Source organism: Bolinopsis microptera, chromosome 3 (assembly GCF_026151205.1).
Source record: "Bolinopsis microptera isolate Bmic1 chromosome 3, MBARI_Bmic_1.0, whole genome shotgun sequence".
Classification (NCBI taxonomy): Eukaryota; Metazoa; Ctenophora; class Tentaculata; order Lobata; family Bolinopsidae; genus Bolinopsis; species Bolinopsis microptera.
Window position 1 is genome coordinate 6,728,549 of NC_087074.1, and position 21,517 is coordinate 6,750,065.

General features: G+C 41.4%; 3 protein-coding genes across 3 annotated transcripts in view; 2 read left to right on the plus strand and 1 right to left on the minus strand.

Moving 5' to 3' along the window:
- Positions 1 to 1,888, minus strand: part of LOC134813454 (uncharacterized) — a 62,925-nt gene extending 61,037 nt beyond the window's left edge. Inside the window, exons 1-2 of the mRNA XM_063821248.1 lie at positions 1,718 to 1,888; positions 1,349 to 1,494 (exon numbers count right to left, since the gene is read on the minus strand). Of these exons, the coding sequence (XP_063677318.1) occupies positions 1,349 to 1,494; positions 1,718 to 1,861 (290 nt within the window). The 5' untranslated portion in view covers positions 1,862 to 1,888. The remainder of the gene's footprint in view (positions 1 to 1,348; positions 1,495 to 1,717) is intronic.
- Positions 1 to 21,517, plus strand: part of LOC134813459 (uncharacterized) — a 58,157-nt gene that overhangs the window by 18,720 nt on the left and 17,920 nt on the right. The window lies entirely within an intron of this gene.
- The window catches only part of LOC134813462 (BTB/POZ domain-containing protein KCTD5-like), an 80,349-nt gene that overhangs the window by 18,715 nt on the left and 40,117 nt on the right, over positions 1 to 21,517 (plus strand). The window lies entirely within an intron of this gene.

The following is a 21,517-nucleotide window of genomic DNA, read 5'->3' on the forward strand; positions in this document are numbered from 1 at the left end:
CTTTTTGCGGTATTACTATTATGGTAAATCATTAATGTAAATGAGCGAAGTCAATTATAATTATAAAGACAACATAACGCAGTGTAAAGCGTCCAGCATTTTTTCTGAGCGGAACAATTGTCTGCCCACAGAATAATTTCGCGGCTTTCACCAATTCTCCCTTCAGCAAAATACCTTATAGCTTTGACCCATGTTGAAGATACGTTCTCATCTTTCCTCCCAGCAATAGCAATTTGCTTCATTTTAGGTCAGGCAAGCTAAAAGTCTGCAGTCTCAACTGATTAGAGAATATATTTTGAAAGGTTCTGCATTGACAAATTTTGACGGCAATTTTGACGGCGAAGCTAGCGTTTCTGAAGTTTATGACCATCACCAATCGATCCGTCGTGAAAATGTAGATTTTTAAGTACCGATTATATAGCTTCAGTTTACAGAATCAACATTTACTTAAAAGTATAATGGCATTTAAGCACTTTTGTGAGAAAACGAGCACTTTTGTCAGAAAACGGCAGGATAGTGGCATTGAAACTCAAAATTGTACAGCCAACACTCTCCAATTACAAAACAGTTACAATTACAAAACAGAGCTGTCACGTGGGGGTCTTTCCCGAAATGTTACTGGTCGACAAACGTATTCAAGCAATAGCTTATCACAACTACGGCGACAGATAAATATAAGATAAAGCAAGATATCGAGCTTACGTATCAGGTGTATCAGGTGTCTATTTTTGGAACTACAATATATTACACGAAACGCAAAACGGACCCCTCAGGGTGTCAACGTTGCATTAGCAACAATGTCCATGAATTACGTCATCATCATATGTTTACTAAGGGAGGCCGGAAATGTAGCCCTATTCTATAAATTCGGATCCTATACACTTATACAGCTATCTGTGTGTAATTTAAGAAGCATCACGTATTTTGGAAATTGTAGATTTAAGATTACCGAAGAAAGCTTTGATAAACGAAAAATCATGAAAATGTCATTTTGAAAATGCATTATGTAAACAAACAAAATCCCGATTTACCGCGGACCCTGATTTACTGCAGATGTTTCCTTTCCCCAAACTCCACGGTAAATCGGGGTTTCACTGTATCAGCTTTTCTCGGCCCAAATTTCACTTTTTCGAATTTTTCATCAATGACCAATTAGCTGAATAGGAGACATTTTGGAACAGTTTATCCAAAGTTATAAACAACCTTATTCAGATCTTCGTACAAGTATATTATATATATATGGTAAAGTACAAATAAAGGGTTAAATCGAGACAGTTTAATTATGAAATAAAACGTGAAAAATAGGTATAACAAATCGCTATACTCACGTGACATTTTATGTACTCACGTAACATTGGGATCGGGAGGAGTCATATAAAACGCTTCCTCCGCCTTCTTAGCAGTGAGGGAGACTAGTTTGGAGAGTTGCTGAAGGAGGAGCCCTGTCTTATTGGTTATAGCTACAAGCCTCCCTTCTTGCTTGTAATCTTCGTACTGTTGTAAAGGCATTATAATATTGAGAAATGATATCAGTGCTTCAAATAGCGTTCTAAAGCTAAAATTTTCAGAATTTCGTCAAGGCAGTAGTCAAGTTTATCTGACACTAATAAGTACAACAAATTTATCCAATAGTGCTATAGTGGAATGACAAGAGCCAGAAGTACAGTACAGTTTTATTCTGCGGCATTAATTTTATAGCTATTATTAAAATTATAACCTGAATGTTTCGAAAAGCATCTTTGAAGTCACTGAACTGGCCCTCGTTGTCCATCTTCTTCTGAAGGTTAGTGTAAGCGTCGATAGAGAACTGCAGGAGGTCACTAGCTCCCTTTGAGGGGGCAGCAGGTGCCAGATATGACATCAGAACTAGTACTGCAAAGTCGACCAGCATCCTGGGAAAAGATAGTGTTGTAGGTTCAGGGCTTTACGCCAACCGTCAAACGCTACCGTGTAAAACTGTTAAAACTGATTTTTAACCCTTGAAAAACAACCCAACTGCCATTATCCACCACCACCTAGTTGTTTCAAACAACTAAATAGCTAAAAGTTCAAAGAAAACGGCAGACATCGATATTTTGCAGCTTTCATCTAGTAGCGAAATGGTTCTACTTCTAGTTCTATCAAACGATAGACTCTATGAAACGAGGACTGTACAGGAGCCAATTACGAAATTTGTGCGGCTTCAATAGACGATATTGAATGTTGATATTGTCAGCATATTGATAATCACTGAAATTAATGGCATTGTTATAATGACGGATCGTTTTTACCAATCGGGCATAACCAACCTCAGTAACAACGTATTCACCCAAATTTGTCAGTTAACTTTAACATATCTATAACGCTTTTGTTTGTTTGAGTGTTTTCATGCATTTATTTTGGAGGCTGTGACATTATGTGACGTTATGCATTTTCCTCAGAATTTCAGCAATTATCATAAATAATAGTGGCCAGTGGGTCACAAACTAAATACTCAAAATAATCCAAGTAATTGAGGTTTCTGTTATTGAACAATGTATCATTCCAAGCGGACCAATATCTCAGACGTTATCACTACTAATATAATATAAGATTCACTATTCAATAATTATTTTAATACTTTAAGTTTATACATGCTTATAATAATTATAAAGGCATTAAGCTCATAAATAAGGCATCTGAATTTAAGCAATTCAACAAAGAGTGACTCAAGTTAAAATTAACGATGTTCTAAAGGCTTCACAACGGCACTTAATAACGACACAAGTTCAAAGTCGTCTATAATTAACGGAAAACAGCTTGCAACCCCCCTTAATTTCCATTTCCGTGGCTACTTGACCCTTCAAACTGTGGGGTAATGTACGCTGCCGAGGTTTTCAATATGTAATTCTTAGCTTTATCAAGGAAACCTATACTTATGATAACTGAGCAGATGGGTTTAACTGGTTAAACTTCATGATTAGTTATCCGCACGTGTTTAAAATTATTTATCTATATAAATTTATAAGCTGTCAATTTAAGGTAAACTTTATAAAAGAAGCATCTAATTCTAAAGACGTATTGAAACAACAGTCAAAAACGCCAAAGTAATGACATTAAACAATATCCTGGAAATGGGGCTATGAACATTATCATTGATTATGATTGTAAACCGGGACAGTGCCCGGGTGGTTCTAATGACCAATTTTTTATTCCCCTTTTGGTGCCCCTAAAGTTGGACAAATTAGGTTATTTTAGAGGATACGCCGGTATAAAAGTGTGTTTCTAGATCAAAACGCGCAGTTTTGCTAGTACCTCAGTTAAGTTTTTCAGAATTGTCCCACATTCAAACAACGATTTGCCCCCCCCCCCCCCCCTCCCCCCTAAGATGGCGGGGTCAGCAGGGCCCTTCGTTACGCCACGGATTATAGTGTAGGGCGGAACTGAAACGACACTGTCAAGAACCTTAGTGTAAACCATTAAACCTGCCCAAAAGCTGCAAACAATCTCAATAATAAACTCGCTCAACCAACACCTAAGGTTACAGTGGATTTAGTAAACTGAAAAGCAGAAGAACATTGTGCTATCAGGTATACAGTAGAGAAATTCCTAAATCGTCAAAAGAACAAAAGTTTACCACAGAAAATGTTTATCTCTGAAACGTATTGCAGTGCAGGACGCAGTATCTAATTGGACTAATTTAGAATTCTATCAATATCATCTTCAATTAATCTTCAGTTAACTTATTCATATTCAACTATCTGATTGGTTATGTTTAGCTGAGTAAAATCTAAACTAAAATCTTTTGTTTCGATGACGAAATGTTCTGAAGTGAATATAACAGTAACTTAAGATATGATTATCAGAAAAGGATAGCCGTGAAAAAAGACGGAGTGGGTTTTAGGAAACATAAATTAAAACGACCGGTATTATAGTAGTACTAGTATAATATTTGTTTCCAATGACAAACTTCGATTGTCTTCAGCCCGATATAAATACATAACAGCAGTTTATAATCAGTGATAACATACTAAGAATTAAGAAGCTAATTACCTCCAAAAAAGTAATAGATGTGAACAACAGCCGAAAACAACCAAACGAACAAGTGCCTGTGACTTAGCAACTAGATTTAGAAATTCAGGCAGGGTGGATGGACAAAGTGGTCTCAATTCTGGAGGAAGCTCTATGTAATTAATTATTATTAATTATAATTAATTGATATATTAGCGAGTTGAACGCGTTCGGAGAAGGACAGGGAGGGTGGTATTGGTTCAGAATAGGGAGGTACATTTTAACAAAAGATTCATAATATCATCTCAAACCTGAACTTCTCTCATCTCAAGAGTTAGGGTATAGGGGAGGAGATAATGGGATTGATTTCAGGTCAGTTTGTATTTAGTACTGCTCTTCGTCAACGACAGGTGACAGGTCAAATAGTGATTCCTTCCAAGTGTCATCTTGGTCTGTTTTAGGCAGTTGTTGCCTACTATATATTATAATCCTTCTGGTTGGGTCCATCGACTGTGGAATAAGAAGATTAATCTCAAGAATTCTTTAATATCAAACGAGGAGTTGAATAGTAACCATGGTAACGCGGTTGGAACGCGCACACGCACGTGCAAGGATTAGAGAGGGGGATAACGATGGTTATGTTAAACTTATTTAATTCGGTTGCACTTAGTTATGAACTGAGTTCGAATTAAAAGTCTCTGCTATCCCTTGTCTTAACTCGATTTGTCTCTAATTTAATCGGCGAATTTCAAATTTACGCCCGATCAGGGATAATTTGTGATAATTTTACTCCTACCTAGAGCTGAGTAGATGTACCATTGCAGGATTTTAGTGACGCACAAATGTGATGACGTATTAATATAATAATGACGCACAGACTTAGTGACGCACTAGTTTAACTAAGCGATATCACAAACCTGAAACCCTGTACAGCTGGAGTTTAACTTTAAAAGATCAGGCTGGGGGGTATTATTTAGGTGGTGAATAATTTCAAGGCATTAGAAAAGCTTCCGATTTAGTTAATCTGTTTTCTATGTAGTCACTAGCTCAAAATCTAATGTTCTAAGTCGATCTACATAACACTCGAATGTCAAGATACTGCAATTTGAATCCACAAGAATGAAAATACCGTTGGAGGCTTATTTCAAATTTTAAAACTTAGCGATCATCATGCGATATTTCTTTATATAATTTTAAGGTTAGGGTTTTGTGAGATCAGGATGAGAGCAGGGGCCAGGTTTTGGGTTATCCGTCAAAAGCCGGAGGTGTACGGGTACCATAATCAGTCAAAGTTTATGAAAGCAAGCACAGAGTTATTAGTAATCTTCCGCTCGACATCCCATCCAGCCATCCTTATATTCAGGCATACTGCATAGAGGAAGCTGGAAATATTGTAACCACTTTTCGCGTGCACGAGAGAGGCTTGCAATGTGTAGCAATTATTATTAAATGGAAATAAGGGTTCAGGAGCGAAGCCCCCAGAAAATTTGGCCCCCTGTGAAATTAAATAAGGTATAACCGGTTAATACAATTAATTTCCACCTATTTTGTATGTTCTTATTAAGTCGTGTAGCGTCAAACGCTACCGTTTAAAACTATTAAAACTGATTTTTAACCCTTGAAAAAACAACCCAACTGCCATTATCCACCACCACCTAGTTGTTTCAAACAACTAAATAGCTAAAAGTTCAAAGAAAACGGCAGACATCGATATTTTGCAGCTTTCATCTAGTAGCGAAATGGTTCTACTTCTATCAAACGATAGACTCTATGAAACGAGGACTGTACAGGAGCCAATTATGAAATTTGTGCGGCTTCAATAGACGATATTGAATGTTGATATTGTCAGCATATTGATAATCACTGAAATTAATTGCATTGTTATAATGATACTGCAATTTGAATCCACAAGAATGAACATACCGTTGGAGGCTTATTTCAAATTTAAAAACTTAGCGATCATCATGCGATATTTCTTTATATAATTTTAAGGTTAGGGTTTTGTGAGATCAGGATGAGAGCAGGGGCCAGGTTTTGGGTTATCCGTCAGAGGCCGGAGGTGTACGGGTACCATAATCAGTCAAAGTTAATGAAAGCAAGCACAGAGTTATTAGTAATCTTCCGCTCGACATCCCATCCAGCCATCCTTATATTCAGGCATACTGCATAGAGGAAGCTGGAAATATTGTAACCACTTTTCGCGTGCACGAGAGAGGCTTGCAATGTGTAGCAATTATTATTAAATGGAAATAAGGGTTCAGGAGCGAAGCCCCCAGAAAATTTGGCCCCCTGTGAAATTAAATAAGGTATAACCGGTTAATACAATTAATTTCCACCTATTTTGTATGTTCTTATTAAGTCGTGTAGTGTTAATGTTATTATTGACTCTTATTTGACGATTCTTTCAAGAAATTTTCTGATTTTTCTGAATAGACTCAGCGATGACAATGTTCTAATAATAATATAATGAAAGTTGTGTATGTGATCCGACTTGAATATCCGATACATGAGTCATGACGTAGATATGATACATAAAATAGCCGTCAGACAGGAAATAGCCGTCAGACGGGTCAGGAGAGATCATCCAAGGGTGACCCAGGCTTCTAATTCTAATACTTTGTGGTTTTCTTCTTTGTAAGATTGCCGGGAGTGTAAACGAGATTACTCACATTTTGGCGATATTCCACATCACACACGGAAGAAGGTTTGTTCTCCTGCTTCACTTCTGAGGTGGTGAGTGAAACAACTTATAAGATCCAGGACTGTAATGAAAGGGATGTGACAGTGTCATTCCGGGAAGCCTAAAATAAGCCCGATATCAGTGAAAACTGAACGGATCTAGCCTGATACGTCACGGTTGGAGAGGTCTGCATTCACCGACCACATACAGGAATTAATGTGGATCTATTAATAGACTTTAGGCAGAGGTATCCGCAACTTTTACATCATTTCCATGGTCTACTCGCCCAAACTTGTACCTGATTCTATCATAACACAGCTGAGTCTGCTGATCTGATGATGCACTTATATGGCGATAAGAACCACACTGAATGTAGCTGTAAATATGCCCTTATATAGTAATAGCAATCGCGATGGATGTAACTGTAAACACGAAATAAGAAAGTTAGCCCCCCCCCCCCCCTATAACGGAGCGTTCACACAGCTACTCTCATCACATCTACTGAAGGTAGAGATAATGTGTAGCCTATCAAACAATACTCACGTACTCACCAGGCAGCCGGGTTCACTGGGTGGGTGGTTTAAAACCTCTGATGACATGTTAATATTGGGGACCTTTGTCGGGCTGTACGTTTGTTGTGTCAGCTCGACAGTTTGGGGCTAACTGTGAAACATCCCAAGTTCTGTCTGTAATTTGTGCTTTGAAGTAAGGACTTCTAAATTGAGAATAAGTTCACCACGTCCATCTTTATTGTTAGTTTTGTTGCTCCCGTAGTAATAGTTATGTGCAAGTATGCAATACCCATCGATATAGTACGGTGAAAAGCTATAATTTTTGGAGCACAGCCGTCCCTTAGTCACCGTATCTATCTAATACAGCCGTCCCCCGCAGTCACCGTCTATCTAACACAGTACACAGTTGTCCCTCGGTCCCTCCGCCGACTCACCACAGCATGTACACTCTACTTACTTCACTCTTGCAATTTAATTAAACTGAAGAGTTTAAGACGGGCCACCAATATCCACACGAGATGGTTGGGACTATTCTGCGGGTGAGATATTAAGTGGAACACTGGTTACTATGGTTACTGGGGTGAGTCAGACAGTTTCCTATTGTCACGGTAGACTCGCATTTACACGACGATTTACCCACAAATATGCACTCGTGCAGCCTGCAGCTCACGATCATATCGTCATCGAATTTACGGAACATCCAATTAACTTCAGTTTTGACGATATTATGTTAATTAATTTACTGGTCCGCCACTCAACATGCAAGTTTGCGGTAAGAAGTCAGTCTAAGTAGGAGCAGTGGAATATTATTCTTAGCACGGCGTGACACAACGCAGGGTGGACCAAGGGGGCCGACAAAACAAATATAGCAGAAGTAGCATTTGGCATGGAATGCAAAACCATGTGCTTGGAGAAGCGCGCATCATTTGCACGCCGATCGCAATAGTTTTTGTGGCAACGTCCACTATTTTGTTCTCGCGCGCGCTCCCAAGTCCATTTTCTCTGGCAAGTCTGGACGCCTCTTCCACCAGTCCTGGCTGTCGAGCGGTCACATCAAAGGCGCACTGAACTGATTGTCTTTGAAGTCACCGCGCACGTTTGATAACTTTGAACACAACTTCAAAGGGGCATTTTCTCTCGAGACTCTCGCAGCACTTATCAATCCTTGATTTTGAGAACGCCTTTGCCTTGCGAAACATTTCTACATTTCGATGCCTTCCGGTTTTTTTGCACAAAATTTGAGCTCGTTCCTCGTTTTGGTTTGGGTAGCAGAGCATTGGCCGCCCTTTCCGCTCCGCTTCAAACCTTGTCTGGTCCGCTGCGAAATAGTATTCACTGTCTCGCAGATAGCGAGAGGGTAGCAGTGTGTGTAACGTAATATCTCTCATCCTGCTCCTCCCGTGTAGGTGACCTAGATATGTGTGGTACACTTCCGGCCACTCTCAGTGTAGTCTTCTGATGGATCTCACTTTGCAGCTCCCTTGTTCTGGAGACTTGTAATTTGAGCTCGCCTTGTGTCTAGTTTATTTTAGTGTTCTGTAAATTTCACCCCTGTTTTACGCTCCAGTTATTTGGTTTACATTGTTGCGAGTTATGCTGCTCGCTCACCCCATACATGTGTGTGTTTTGTGCTCCTTCATAAACACAGCTGTCGGATACTTTATTATATCTGTTCGATCATTAGTTTGCTTTTTAACGCGAAATCAAATTTAGCTTTCGTCAAACCTTGCCGCGCTTTTGTCCAACAAATGCTGTGGATTGCGGTATAATGCCACAGTGTATATTACTGGTTTATCTATCTGATATGCATTATTGTGACTATTCGTACTGCAACGTTCCACCCTCTCGACTAGTACTGCAGTTACAAGTATGTCCTGTTATCACAACTAGGACAAAATACACTAACTCTAGATATGTACACATGTATACATACTGCACAGATATATTACATGAACGTGTGTATTTTCTCTTACAGTAGGATATGAATATATACTAGTTTGACTTGCGTGTTCAAACTGTGTGGTGACACGTGTGCGTGCATAGCTAGCAATATCCACTGTAACTATAAATGTGATAAATGTACACCGAATATGAATATCCTCCTATAATTGCATGATATGTGTACGTTATATTATGTTGGCACTACTACCGTGTCAGTGAGATGTAGCCACGATCTCTGTCTCTCTGTCTCTTTCTTGGCTGATTCTACACATAAAAATATCTCGTTCTCTATCTTTCTATATTTCTCTCTCTTCCTCTCTCACTATCACTCACTCACTCACTCTTTCTCTCTCGCTCTCTCTCTCTCTCTCTCTCTCTCTCTCTTGGCTGATTCTACACACATACATATATATGTCAGGGCAGGACTCACGTGTATTGTGACACGTGAAAAGCATTAACATTGTCGCTGTTGCTAAGTTACAACTGTCTTTAATAGACCGGTCCTGGTTTGTGCGTACTTCTCCATTAATACGGTTTTGTCCCTAACCGTGTACACACACACACACAGAGTGAGTGTAGTGTACACCAGACACCACAATGACTTGCCATGTACACTGTACATAATGTACACTGTGTACTCCTTGTATGATCCTCCCAATTACCAAAATATCACATCTTCTTACGTCTGTTTAAAGTTCAGATAGAGGGGGAGAGAGAGAGAAATGGGCTGATCGCCCTGTATTATTAGAGTGTACGTTGTATCATTACCAAGGCTTTAGTTCCCCTCAATTCAGACACCCCGTGTCTACTGCAGAGCAGGTTTAGTCTGTCTTCTCCTCGCAATCTGTCCCGGGTGTATGTGTGTGTAAAGTTGGAGGTCTTAATCAGCTCCTCCTCCTATATTGTATTACTCTCCTCCTCCTCTCATCTTATATTGTATTACTTTACTCCTGTTATATTGTGTTATCTTCCTACTCCTCATCCTACTCCTCCTACTCCTTCTCATCCTACTCCTCCTACTCCTACTCCTCCTACTCCTCCTACTCCTCCTCCTACTCCTCCTACTCCTCCTACTCCTCCTACTCCTCCTACTCCTCCTACTCCTCCTACTCCCCCTACTCCTCCTACTCCTCCTATTCCTCCTACTTCTCTTACTCCTCCTCATCCTACTCCTCCTACTCCTCTTCCTCCTCTTCCTCCTCATATTCCTCCTACTTCTCCTACTCCTCCTCCTCCTCTTACTCCTCCTCCTCATCCTACTCTTCCTCCTCCTACTCCTCCTCCTCATATTCCTCCTCCTCATATTCCTCCTACTTCTCCTCCTCCTCTTCCTCCTCTTCCTCCTCCTACTCCTCCTCCTATTCCTCCTACTTCTCCTACTCCTCCTCCTCCTCCTCCTCCTCCTCCTCCTCCTCCTCCTACTCTTCCTCCTCCTACTCCTCCTCCTATTCCTCCTACTTCTCTTACTCCTACTCCTCCTACTCCTCCTACTCCTCTTCCTCCTCTTCCTCCTCATATTCCTCCTACTTCTCCTACTCCTCCTACTCCTTCTCATCCTACTCCTCCTACTCCTACTCCTCCTCCTACTCCTCCTACTCCTCCTACTCCTCCTCCTACTCCTCTTCCTCCTCCTACTCCTCCTCCTATTCCTCCTACTCCTCCTACTCCTCCTCCTCATCCTACTCTTCCTCCTCTTCCTCCTCCTCCTCCTCTTACTCCTCCTCCTCATCCTCCTCATCCTCCTCATCCTCCTCCTCCTACTCCTCTTCCTCCTCTTCCTCCTCATATTCCTCCTACTTCTCCTACTCCTCCTACTCCTTCTCATCCTACTCCTCCTACTCCTACTCCTCCTCCTACTCCTCCTACTCCTCCTCCTACTCCTCTTCCTCCTCCTACTCCTCCTCCTCATCCTACTCTTCCTCCTCTTCCTCCTCCTCCTCCTCTTACTCCTCCTCCTCATCCTCCTCATCCTCCTCATCCTCCTCCTCCTACTCCTCTTCCTCCTCTTCCTCCTCATATTCCTCCTACTTCTCCTACTCCTCCTACTCCTCCTCCTCTTCCTCCTCTTCCTCCTCATATTCCTCCTCCTCCTCCTCCTCCTCTTATATACGAATACTCAGTAGTCAGATTGGGTTCCTCTCGTCCTTTCGAGTCCAGTTTTATGTGTGTTAAAATCTACTAGTATTATGTAATGTGTGCTCGCAGCAGGGTGGGTGGAATGATGGGCTACTACTACTACTACTAGACTTTATAACTAAGTTTACAGGGTTCTTTAGAGGAGATGTACCCTGAACTGGGTGATTTAATCAGTCTGCTGTGTAATAAGTATTAGTCCGTTGGACCACTTATTACGTCTTCTACCTTCAATCACCCATTATCTCCTCTCTCTCTCTGGTTGGACACAGGTCCCCTAATATTGGGAGAAAGGTTCAAGAGGGGTCCGGACTCCGGGTGTAGAGAGGGAATATAACTCCACCCTCTCAGGGTCCCTCAGTTGTCGGGGGATTGTTTCATCTCACCAGCTTATCTTAACTTCTGCCGTTATGTAGTCCCGCAAAAAGAGAGGATTTCTTTTCAAAGCACTCAGCGCCCTCTGCGATCCTACATAATGGTGAGGTAACGGGAGGCGGGCTCAAAGAGAAACCTTTATCATACTCTCTCTCCTCCCCTCTCTCTCTCCCCTCTCTCTCTCCTCTACACATCTAATACAGAGTAATATATTACCACCTCATTTATTAACAATACAAACCCTCCTAAGACTTGTGGCTTAGTGGCTCTGTGAACAATATGTTGATCCCATCACATCTGAACAGATCCTCTCATCTTTCTGCTCTATCTCATGTTTCCATGTAATGGTGGTGATGGCACTGTCAACTAGCGCCCACGTGTCAAATATTGAAACTATTGTCTATCATAGCAGACACTTTAACTAAATGATGGATACAGTGTAGACAAGTACCAGGCACGATATGGTGCTGTCTCTACAACTGTGTGCAAGCTAATTTTGTATAAAGAAAACCAATCCTAACACAAATCTTGTCGCCATTTCTTGTATGTATCACTATCTAATATGTAGACATCTCTGGTGTATTGCCACTGAAGTTGCCCAAATAGTTGCTCAACATTTTACACGTACTTGCGGTCACATTCCGGGCGTCTTTCCGCCTAGTCTCCACCCTTTTCACTTTTCAGCTTCTTATTCCACAGTTCTGTTACATCCAGCTAATACTCTCCTCGTGTTTCCTTAAAAGGTCCTCTCTTTGTAGGTTAATTAACTTCCCCAACTTGACTACTTAGTTCGGGTTGCGACACGATTATATTCCCTTTTGTTACACCCTTCCATCTATCCCTTCTCTCTCTCTCTCTCCCTCCACCCCCTTCTCTCTGTCTCTCTCCCCCTCCCTGACCCCCTTCTCTCTCCAGTGAACTACATTTGGACACCTGGGTCGCTGTCTGCAAGTCTCCGCCAAGTGTCCATCTTTATAGTTTATGGAGCGTATCAAGTTTGATAGAGCGTATCCAAGGGAGCTATTTGATTAGGGCTACTTTGATAAATCGTGACATTATGGCCGTTTTTTAATTTTATATCAATATTTCTTGAGGGAGGCCATTTCGTGGAAATCGGTGTTTTGTACTTGACTTATATCGCCGCCCCAGCATTCCACATTTTCTTGCTTCCTTCAGCATATCGGGGGAAATTTAAAGAGTATATTATTTCATATCTTATAGTATGTAGAAAAGTAATGGTGACAATCAGAATATGTTAAGCTCTATTGAAAATACAAAAGGTGAATGTAAATTGCGTTTCAAAGGATTTAGGCATATACTCAAGCAAATGCTGGGGGGGGAGCCCCTGTACTCAAGCATGTCGAAATTTCCAAGAATCTGAGTCATTATAATTATCTTCATTTAGCAAAAAGCCAAATAGTTCAGTTTCTAATAGTTTGCAGATGAGCTCCTCTACTGTCATGTAAATTGTACCACCTACCAATAATGGTACCAGCTATATTAAAATCAGCTTCATTCTCAGTACTTGACAACCAATTCGAGGCGCAGCGCAACCTCGCATCTTATCTACCCTACACCAATATCACTAGTGTTAAAATATTTAGTAATATTAGAAATATACCCTTAATATTAAGATTACTTCAGCAGTATTGTGTACTAGTCTCCTCCAGCCCTGTCTCCCTAGTCTGATGTCTAAATAGTAGCCGTTTCAGCCCACATTACCCCGACTCTTCTCACCTGCAATCCCTTATTTTCTGCTCCTTTATAAACACTATTGTTTATTTTCGGGGCTCTTCTACGGGTTCCTTAGCTGCATGATTTCAAACACTGCCCAGTTTCGTCAAATTGTCGTACCAGTTTGAGTCCATTATTTAGACCTGACCTGTTCTCGATAGTTTTCCGCCGTTTACACTTTACAACCTTCACTTGGTACCCTGTTTCATTGTCCCTCGGTACTCTATTTCAGGCTTCATAAGTAGTGAAAGTACTCTATTTCAGGATTCTAGGTACCATATTTCAGGATTCTAGGTACCTTCTTTCAGGCTTCATAAGTACTCTATTTCATGCTTCATAAGTACTCTATTTCAGGCTTCATGGGTACCCTATTTCAGGCTTCATAAGTACTCTATTTCAGGCTTCATGAGTACCCTATTTCAGGATTCAAGGTACCTTATTTCAGGCTTCATAAGTACTCTATTTCATGCTTCATTTAACTCTATTTCAGGCTTCGTGGGTACCCTATTTCAGGCTTCATAAGTACTCTATTTCAGGCTTCATGGGTACCCTATTTCAGGATTCAAGGTACCTTATTTCAGGATTCTAGGTACCATATTTCAGGCTTTATATGTACCTTATTTCAGGCTTCGTAGGTACCTTACTCCAGACCGGATATTGGATTTGGTACGCACTCTGCGTGATCCGATGACAGGTTTTTTCTCCTCAGTTCAATCAACCAGCTCTTCTATGTTATCAGTTGATAGTATCTCCTGACATACATACAATAATTACCCGTAACATGTATACTAATCTCCGCTAATTATTCGCATAATTAGAGATATTATCGCGAGACACGTACGGCCCACGAATCTACGTACTCTACAGCAGCGTTATTATATCCCGTATATGAATGCGTGGGTAGTTTTGTCGGTATAAAGTGCGTTCCTCTCTCTCACTCTAAGTGACCTCCCTGTTATAGTAGTTGCTCCTTTATAAACACTATTGTTTATTGCTCGTTGCACTTAGTACTTGGCCTGCTATATAACTGTCGAATTAGCTACTAAAGCCGGGCAACTGCTCAACATGTTAAACTCGCGAGTGTGTGTGTGTGTGTGTGTGTGTGTGTGTGTTTGAGCTCTGTCGTGTACATGTTAGTTAAGGGGTGGTTAGAGGGAGAACTACAATAACAACATAGTTCCCTTACTAAATATATGACAGGTAGTTCTATCTCTCTCTCCCTCTCTCCCTCTCTCCCTCTCTCTCCCTCTCTCTCTCTCTCCCTCTCTCTCTCTCTCCCTCTCTCCCTCTCTCTCTCCCCCCCCCCCCCTCTCTCTCTCTCTCTCTCTCTCTCTCTCTCTCTCTCTCTCTCTCTCTCTCTCTCTCTCTCTCTCTCTCTCTCTCTCTCTCCCTCTGGTACCTTACAAACCTCTACTTTTTAGAGCTCGCAGGAAGAGAGAGAGAGAAAGAGAGAAAAAGAGCTGGTCTTTGAAACCTTACAGTTCTGGATCTTTCTGCACGTATAGGGTACTTAGCAGTCGAGTTTCTCTTGATTTAGTTTGCGTTGAGATTGATATGCAACTGGAGGGATAGTAAATATAATATAAAATTCTGAATTTGCTGAAGTAGATCGTGTTTTGGCTAATGATAGGAGTTCTAGACAGGGCAGTACCTACAGTCCGCACAGTAGACTAATGTATAGACCGGGTCTTTATATCACTAATATAGACAATCCCGTGTGTCTAACGTCTGGGGAGAGAAGAGGAGTGTGATAATATGAAATAGGTATTAATTGAGGCTACCTTCAACACCAGTCACTACAGCTCCGGTGAAATGCCATTAAATGTACACGCGGTAAACGATTTGTAACTTTGTTTTAGTTGTATGGTTTGTTGCTTCTTTATAAACACAATTGTTTATTGTAGCTGGTCGGTAAATTTAGAGATTAAATTAGTGGGATTACAAGGTTTGATTTCCTTTTAATCTCTCTTAAACAGCCTGCAACCAGGCTGATAGGCCGGAGAGAGGCTGAGCTGGTTTATGAAAGAACATCAGAATAGTTTGTAATTCTCCTGTTATTATTATTATTCATACATTGTTAGTTTGTTGTTGTACTGTGTACTATGCTGATTGTTTATGTTGTTTTAGATTTGTGCCCGTTTTGTGATATATCACACTATGTCGGAGTAGCAAGCCGTTTTGTCCAGTGTATTCCGGTAAAATTGCTCGGCCTATTGATACTGGCCGTAGTTTGCGCTAAAGGTGAGATTTTTATTGGTAAGGAGTTCTAGCATTTTCTATAATGGATCTTAAAACCTACACTACAGAATAGCGGGCCTGTTTCAAGCTTTTAGCATAATTTCATTGTAATTTCAAGCTTTTAGCGGCATCTTTTAGCGGCTGGGTACAGTCGGCGCTTGTTTTTGGAGTGGTTGGGTATTCTAGTATTTTATTACCAGGTACAGAATTAATTCTAGTATTTTCTAAAAAGGATTACCTGATCGCGTAACCACTCCAGACAGAGGGAGCCCCTTTACCAATTACATTAATATACACAAGAGCGTCCTCCCGAGAGCGGGGTAGTTTACAAAGAGCTCTTTCAGAAACGGGAGGGAGTACAGTTCCAATATACCATTAATCCTCGCCTTATAATGCCTTGCAAGCATTAACACAAGCATATATTTTATTTCTCTTGTGACCTATCACGTGACTGTTAGCCTCGCTCTGATTGGTCGGCTGAGATTTACCGGTCCCTGGTTGGCTGCTCTGTCACTGAATTGCGTGCGGAGGGCGTCTGCGAGTCAGCTCAATGCGCCATTTGGTAAATGAGGCCTAATGGAGGAAATATAAGTAAGTAAGTGGCTCCTTTGAGGAGGGGGATTGCTCATTTCCTTTGCGGGCTAGCTTCGCCTTCCATATCTAAATAGCAGTCATCCTGCGCGAAATTTCTTTGTCAGTTCGGTATCACGTTCTTACCCGGCTGTTTTCCTCACCGCCGTACAAACTACAAAGTTATTCCGGAAATTACCAAACTTTCCGGACTATCTTGTGACGATGCGCCGTCTGAACTCTAAAAGGCACTTTTCTGTTTTTGTATCTTGCCTCTAACTTATAAACTCCAGAACACGTAAGATACATTTTTATAATAACTTGGTGTATGCGTCTCAGTTTGATCTCTCTCTCTCTCTCTCTCTCTCTCGTCTGGAGTCTGGACACATGATACACATGCTAGGAGGAGAGAGGAGAGATAGAGAGAGGAGGAGAGAGAGATACACATGCCAGCTGGTCAACATATTTTAATACTCGAACTTAATTCTCCAGCCAACCGTACCACTATGCCTAATACACATGTCGACCTTTCTGCTTCATTCCAGACCTTTTGTACTTGTCAGATCGTGGCTGGTGGAAATTATTTCTCGTTTGTCCAGCCGTGAACCGTTTTCACCACGGTCTTTTTATTTTGGCAGGCTAATATCTTACTGTCTGACGCGGTTATGCATGCCTTCAGTCCTGGAATCACAATGAGAGTTTTGATTAGAGTCTAGTCTATAATTTAGATAGATCAGTATCTTCATTGGTCCGTCTCTAATTTTCTGTAATGCACGCTGACTTACTCCCCAATTTTATCCACTGCTGATGACAATATACTGACAATGGTGTTTATGAAGGAGCACCAGTGTTTATTGCCACAAAGCTCCGCTAATCAGTGGCTCGTGGAAGTGTTTATGAAAGAGCAAGGCTTGTCGCGTGCTTACCTGGTGATTGGTAGCCATGGTTACACCACGTGGTGTCCAAAAAGCCCGCTGATTGGTTCACTGATGACACGTGCCAGCAACTTGGACAATGTCAAAAATACTAGTTAATATAGGGTAGTCCCAGGCCGTGGGAATTGATAGTTGAACTTTGAGGTGGCGGGCCTGGTACCTGGAAATGTGGTAAAAGTGGAAACACCGTCGGTTACAAGGCTGCACTTCAGTTCTGCTAACTTTCATTCTTGTTCCACAAGCCCGGTTCTCTGTTCTGCTGCATCTTCGTCACAGCAGTGCGCTTGAGTGTGGCAATGTTTTATAAACTCGGTCGGAATTGACTGAAAACGCATCTTTATTTCCGGCAGTATATAACCGCTAATTTCGTAGCATCCGCAGTTTCTCTTACTAGTTTTAAATAGTCAGTAGCTCAAAAGGTAGATGATTCTTATTTAGGCTTAACTGTATCTCTCTCAAGCATGCTGCGATAGTTATAACTGTGTGGAGCTCCTTCATAAACACCATTATAGATCTGGCAGGTCTACTGATAGAATTAGCCGCAACATCTTTTAAACTCGCTCTCTGCAGTGCTAAATCAGCTTTAAGTGCAGCCTACCACATACCATGTTTCTATTTTAAAAACACACACACAGAGCTCTGATTAAGTATCTGGTTTCAGATCAGGCTTGATACTAACTACACTTATCATTAAGACGCGGTTAGTTTTAAGTTTGCGATCATGTTTAATGTTTATGAGGGAGCGATCATCTGTGTTTCTAAAAACGGCTCTTCAGGCGAGGTATAGCCGGCGGACACTAGCTTGCTATGTAAAGCTAAAATTCAGCTTTATTACTAACTCCTCGCTTGTATATCTCTTTAAGATTATTATGTTTTCTTACCATTACTTTATTAAATTTTAATTGTTTAAGACGATTATCTAGATAAGATAAGTGTGTTTCTGAATATTCGCCGCCTGAAACGCAGCTTTTAAAAACCAAAAACACGAACTAATCAGAGCTTGTAAAACCATTTTTCTGCTTAACCTGACGTAAGAACAAGATGTTAAGATGGTATTGCTTGCGGAGTGATAGGTTACTTTTCTCTTTGTAATTAATTAAATATACGTTTTTCGGCCGTATGATCTGATTTGTCAGCGCCGTTAAACACGAAGCAGTGAGCGGCGTTCTATCGGTGTCTGTTTGAGCTCGTGTTCGCTGGAGCGGTGTTAAAGATACGAGTCAGCCATGTGGGCACTACTCACTGAGATAGTACATACGGTGACAATCAGTGTCGGTCTGTTTGGTTCCCCGGTCAAACTTACAGCTTCAAACACAAGCCGTGACGCATTGCAGTCACACTACTCCTTCATAATGTCAGCCTTCTTTGTGACATTACTTTAGTTTTACTTACTTATTGTGGGTGGCCGATGTGGCTGGTGATGCTGTGATAATTCTGTTATATGGTGTGTTGTCGCGCCGTCGCGCACACTGCTTAGCGCCCACACCGTTTTAATACTATATAGTATATATATAGAATATATTTTAGTATGCCATTCTCACCGCTTACCAAACCACCGCTTACCAGGCCCGACTAACTAGTATGTGATTTGCACTATACACAGTCTGACACCGTCATAATCCTGCACACCACCTCCACCACCTGCAGACACTGTCAACTTGATTTTCTGAACACCTGGTCCAGCTCACAGTGCGGTCATGTCGTCATAAACCCCTCTGACGTCACCTTCTCTTTCTCTCTCCTGACAGCCGCCTGTCCGTACAATATTGTACTAGTCGACAACCAGATTAATGAAGTTGGAGCACCGGGGCCTGCCGGCATCACGTGACCAGCTGAGAGGAGTGTGAGTGGAGGGCTGGTTTCATTACTGAGATTGCTGCTTGACAACCTAGTGGTTTAATCAGGAATACGCTGTGGCTGGGGTGGGTTGGGGAGATATTTAAAGAAACGGTTTACTGCAGACTGCCAGAGTTGCTTTCTGTGGAGTATTGCTGCGGAGATCTCCAGCATTGTCGTTAACACTTGGATAGCTTGTGATACTGCTTGTATTGGTTTTGTATAATTCATGGCTGTGAGGAGAAGCTCGCCTCATTTCCCTCTTGATAGGATCCGTACATGGAAGGAACTGAGTATAGCGGGTCCTAGAGTTGTACTATAACGGGTGTGGGAGGTAGCTACTTCTGAGGTCCCCCCGGTTGTGCTCCCTGGCTCTTGTCTAATAAGTTGATTGAACTGGGCCCCCAGCGGTTCAACTTATAATTATCTCAGCCCAAATTACACCTCCGGCCGCCAAAGAGAGAGGGTCTCACAGAACCAGGTCAAAGGATGGCGAGGGAGAGAGAGAGAGAGAGAGGGGGAGAGAGAGAGAGAGAGGGGGGACATGTGGTCAGCTTACTTGATTTGTTCATCAGAATTATTCCGCTAGTATCCTGTTTTCTCTCCTGACTTCTCTCTATAGTTGTAGTTAATAGTTGCTTCTCTCTCACGATATTATATCAGATGTTTGTTATTTATTTACATACTCCTTCAATAGTGAACAGTTTTATTTCTGTGTTTCTTTACAACGTATTTCCTTTCATCTCAAATTTCTCTTTTGAGGCTGTCTATCTTATAGTTATATAGCTTGATTCCTCCTTGTTCTGAACATAGCTTTCGAGTCCTTGTTCTCGACCAATGAAACCAATTCAATTTCATCTGGTTAACCTTATACCGGCCGAGTCCTGATTTTAATTCAGTTATATTTCCCATCATTTATTAGATATTTCTACGTGATTGCTATGCAGACTGCATATTTTAGCCCTGCTTTCTCTGAAGATCTGCTTATGTCCCTACCCCCCTCTACTACGAGTCATACACCGCCACCCTGTAATTAGCCCTCTACTATTATAATGTACAATTTAAACCTTGGAAAACTGAACAAACAGTGTTTAGTGAGGAGCATCACGGCTCTCGACACAGACAAAGCGAAACAACTGCTGAAAGCAAAGACAATGAACTAAGACACAAAATATTATGACGTTATTATTTTTCATGTCATTCTGGAAGAAAACTTTCAAGTCTGAATCACATACACAGTGCCTTATTAAAACAATCTTTGGCGCTGTTCAGATTCAGTAAACCACATACAATGCGGTTTAGTAAACAGTAAACGGTAAGTTTAATAAAACTGATAGTTTGATGGTGGATACGATGTGGTTTACAGTTCTTTATCACAGACTAACAGTGTTAGAGATAATTAAGTAAATATATCTGACACACACTGCTCGCCTCATTAAACCTGTTGTACAAAGTTACAGTTAATTTTAAAGTAGTTATCTCACGTAGAGGGCCATTGTCCAATCAAACTTTCCAACCAGAAGACAGAAGGGCCCCCACTAAACTACTATCCCCCCCCCCTCCTCCCCTTTCTTCCAGTCGTGTTTCTCTCTAATTCCAACTCCATACAATCTGACCACACTGACTGTAAGTAAACTGCTATTATCGGGCGATACAATATCACACACACACAATATCTCCCTTCCACGTGACCTCCCTGGCGGCTCCTGATTGGCCAACAACCAGCGTCCTGTCCTCTGATTGGTGAGCGCTGTGTTTTATCTAGTTTCACATGCTGTACCGCTTCGTGACTGTTTCACTGAGTCTCTCAGCTTGCTCGCTTTGAGTTTGACACTGCTTTTAGTTCACGGTATCTTCTTACTTCTTTTAGTGTGAACCAGAGTGCGCCTTTAATTCTCACCGCGGTCACTTTACTCCTTCATAATATCACTTGATCTCTTTTGTATTTTATTTGACTTTGTTGTATTGTCCCGGTTGCAGCTTTTTATGTGGCCATTTTGCCGACAGAGCATCTCTCAGGTTTATTAGAGCACTTCTCTCAGACCTGGACTGTTCACTACAACATCTCTGTGCGTGTGTAGAGAGGTGTCTCTCAGTAGCCGACACAACATCTCACAGCCTCTCTTTTCAGCAGATTACTGAGCTGTATTTGCAATGTGAGGGTGAGATAGGCTAAACTAAAGCCGGATGTTAAGATCCCCTTCAGATACCAGTCCATGAGTTAATAGTAACGGCATTATTGATCAGCACTCCTTATTTGGTCATCACGTGAGCACTCCTACAAGCTCACAACACGTTCCCACTTATTTGGTTTTATTCTCATTTGTTTGAGCCCCTTGCAGTAGTAGCTTTAAGCTTTGATCAGCGCCTAACTCATCTCTTGTAGCGCTAATATGCTTAATACAATTTATAAAGTTTGCTCAAAGGCTGCTTATTAGCCTTTAGGATTTCGGTTTTTGAAAGGGCACTGTGCAATCAATGATGTTTTTGAGATATTACTGGCACTTAAATTCAGACACATGTTATCATGACATGTACGTTAGACAACCGCTAGCTGCTCTCCTATTGGTCCAACCTGAACACGTGACCCGGAT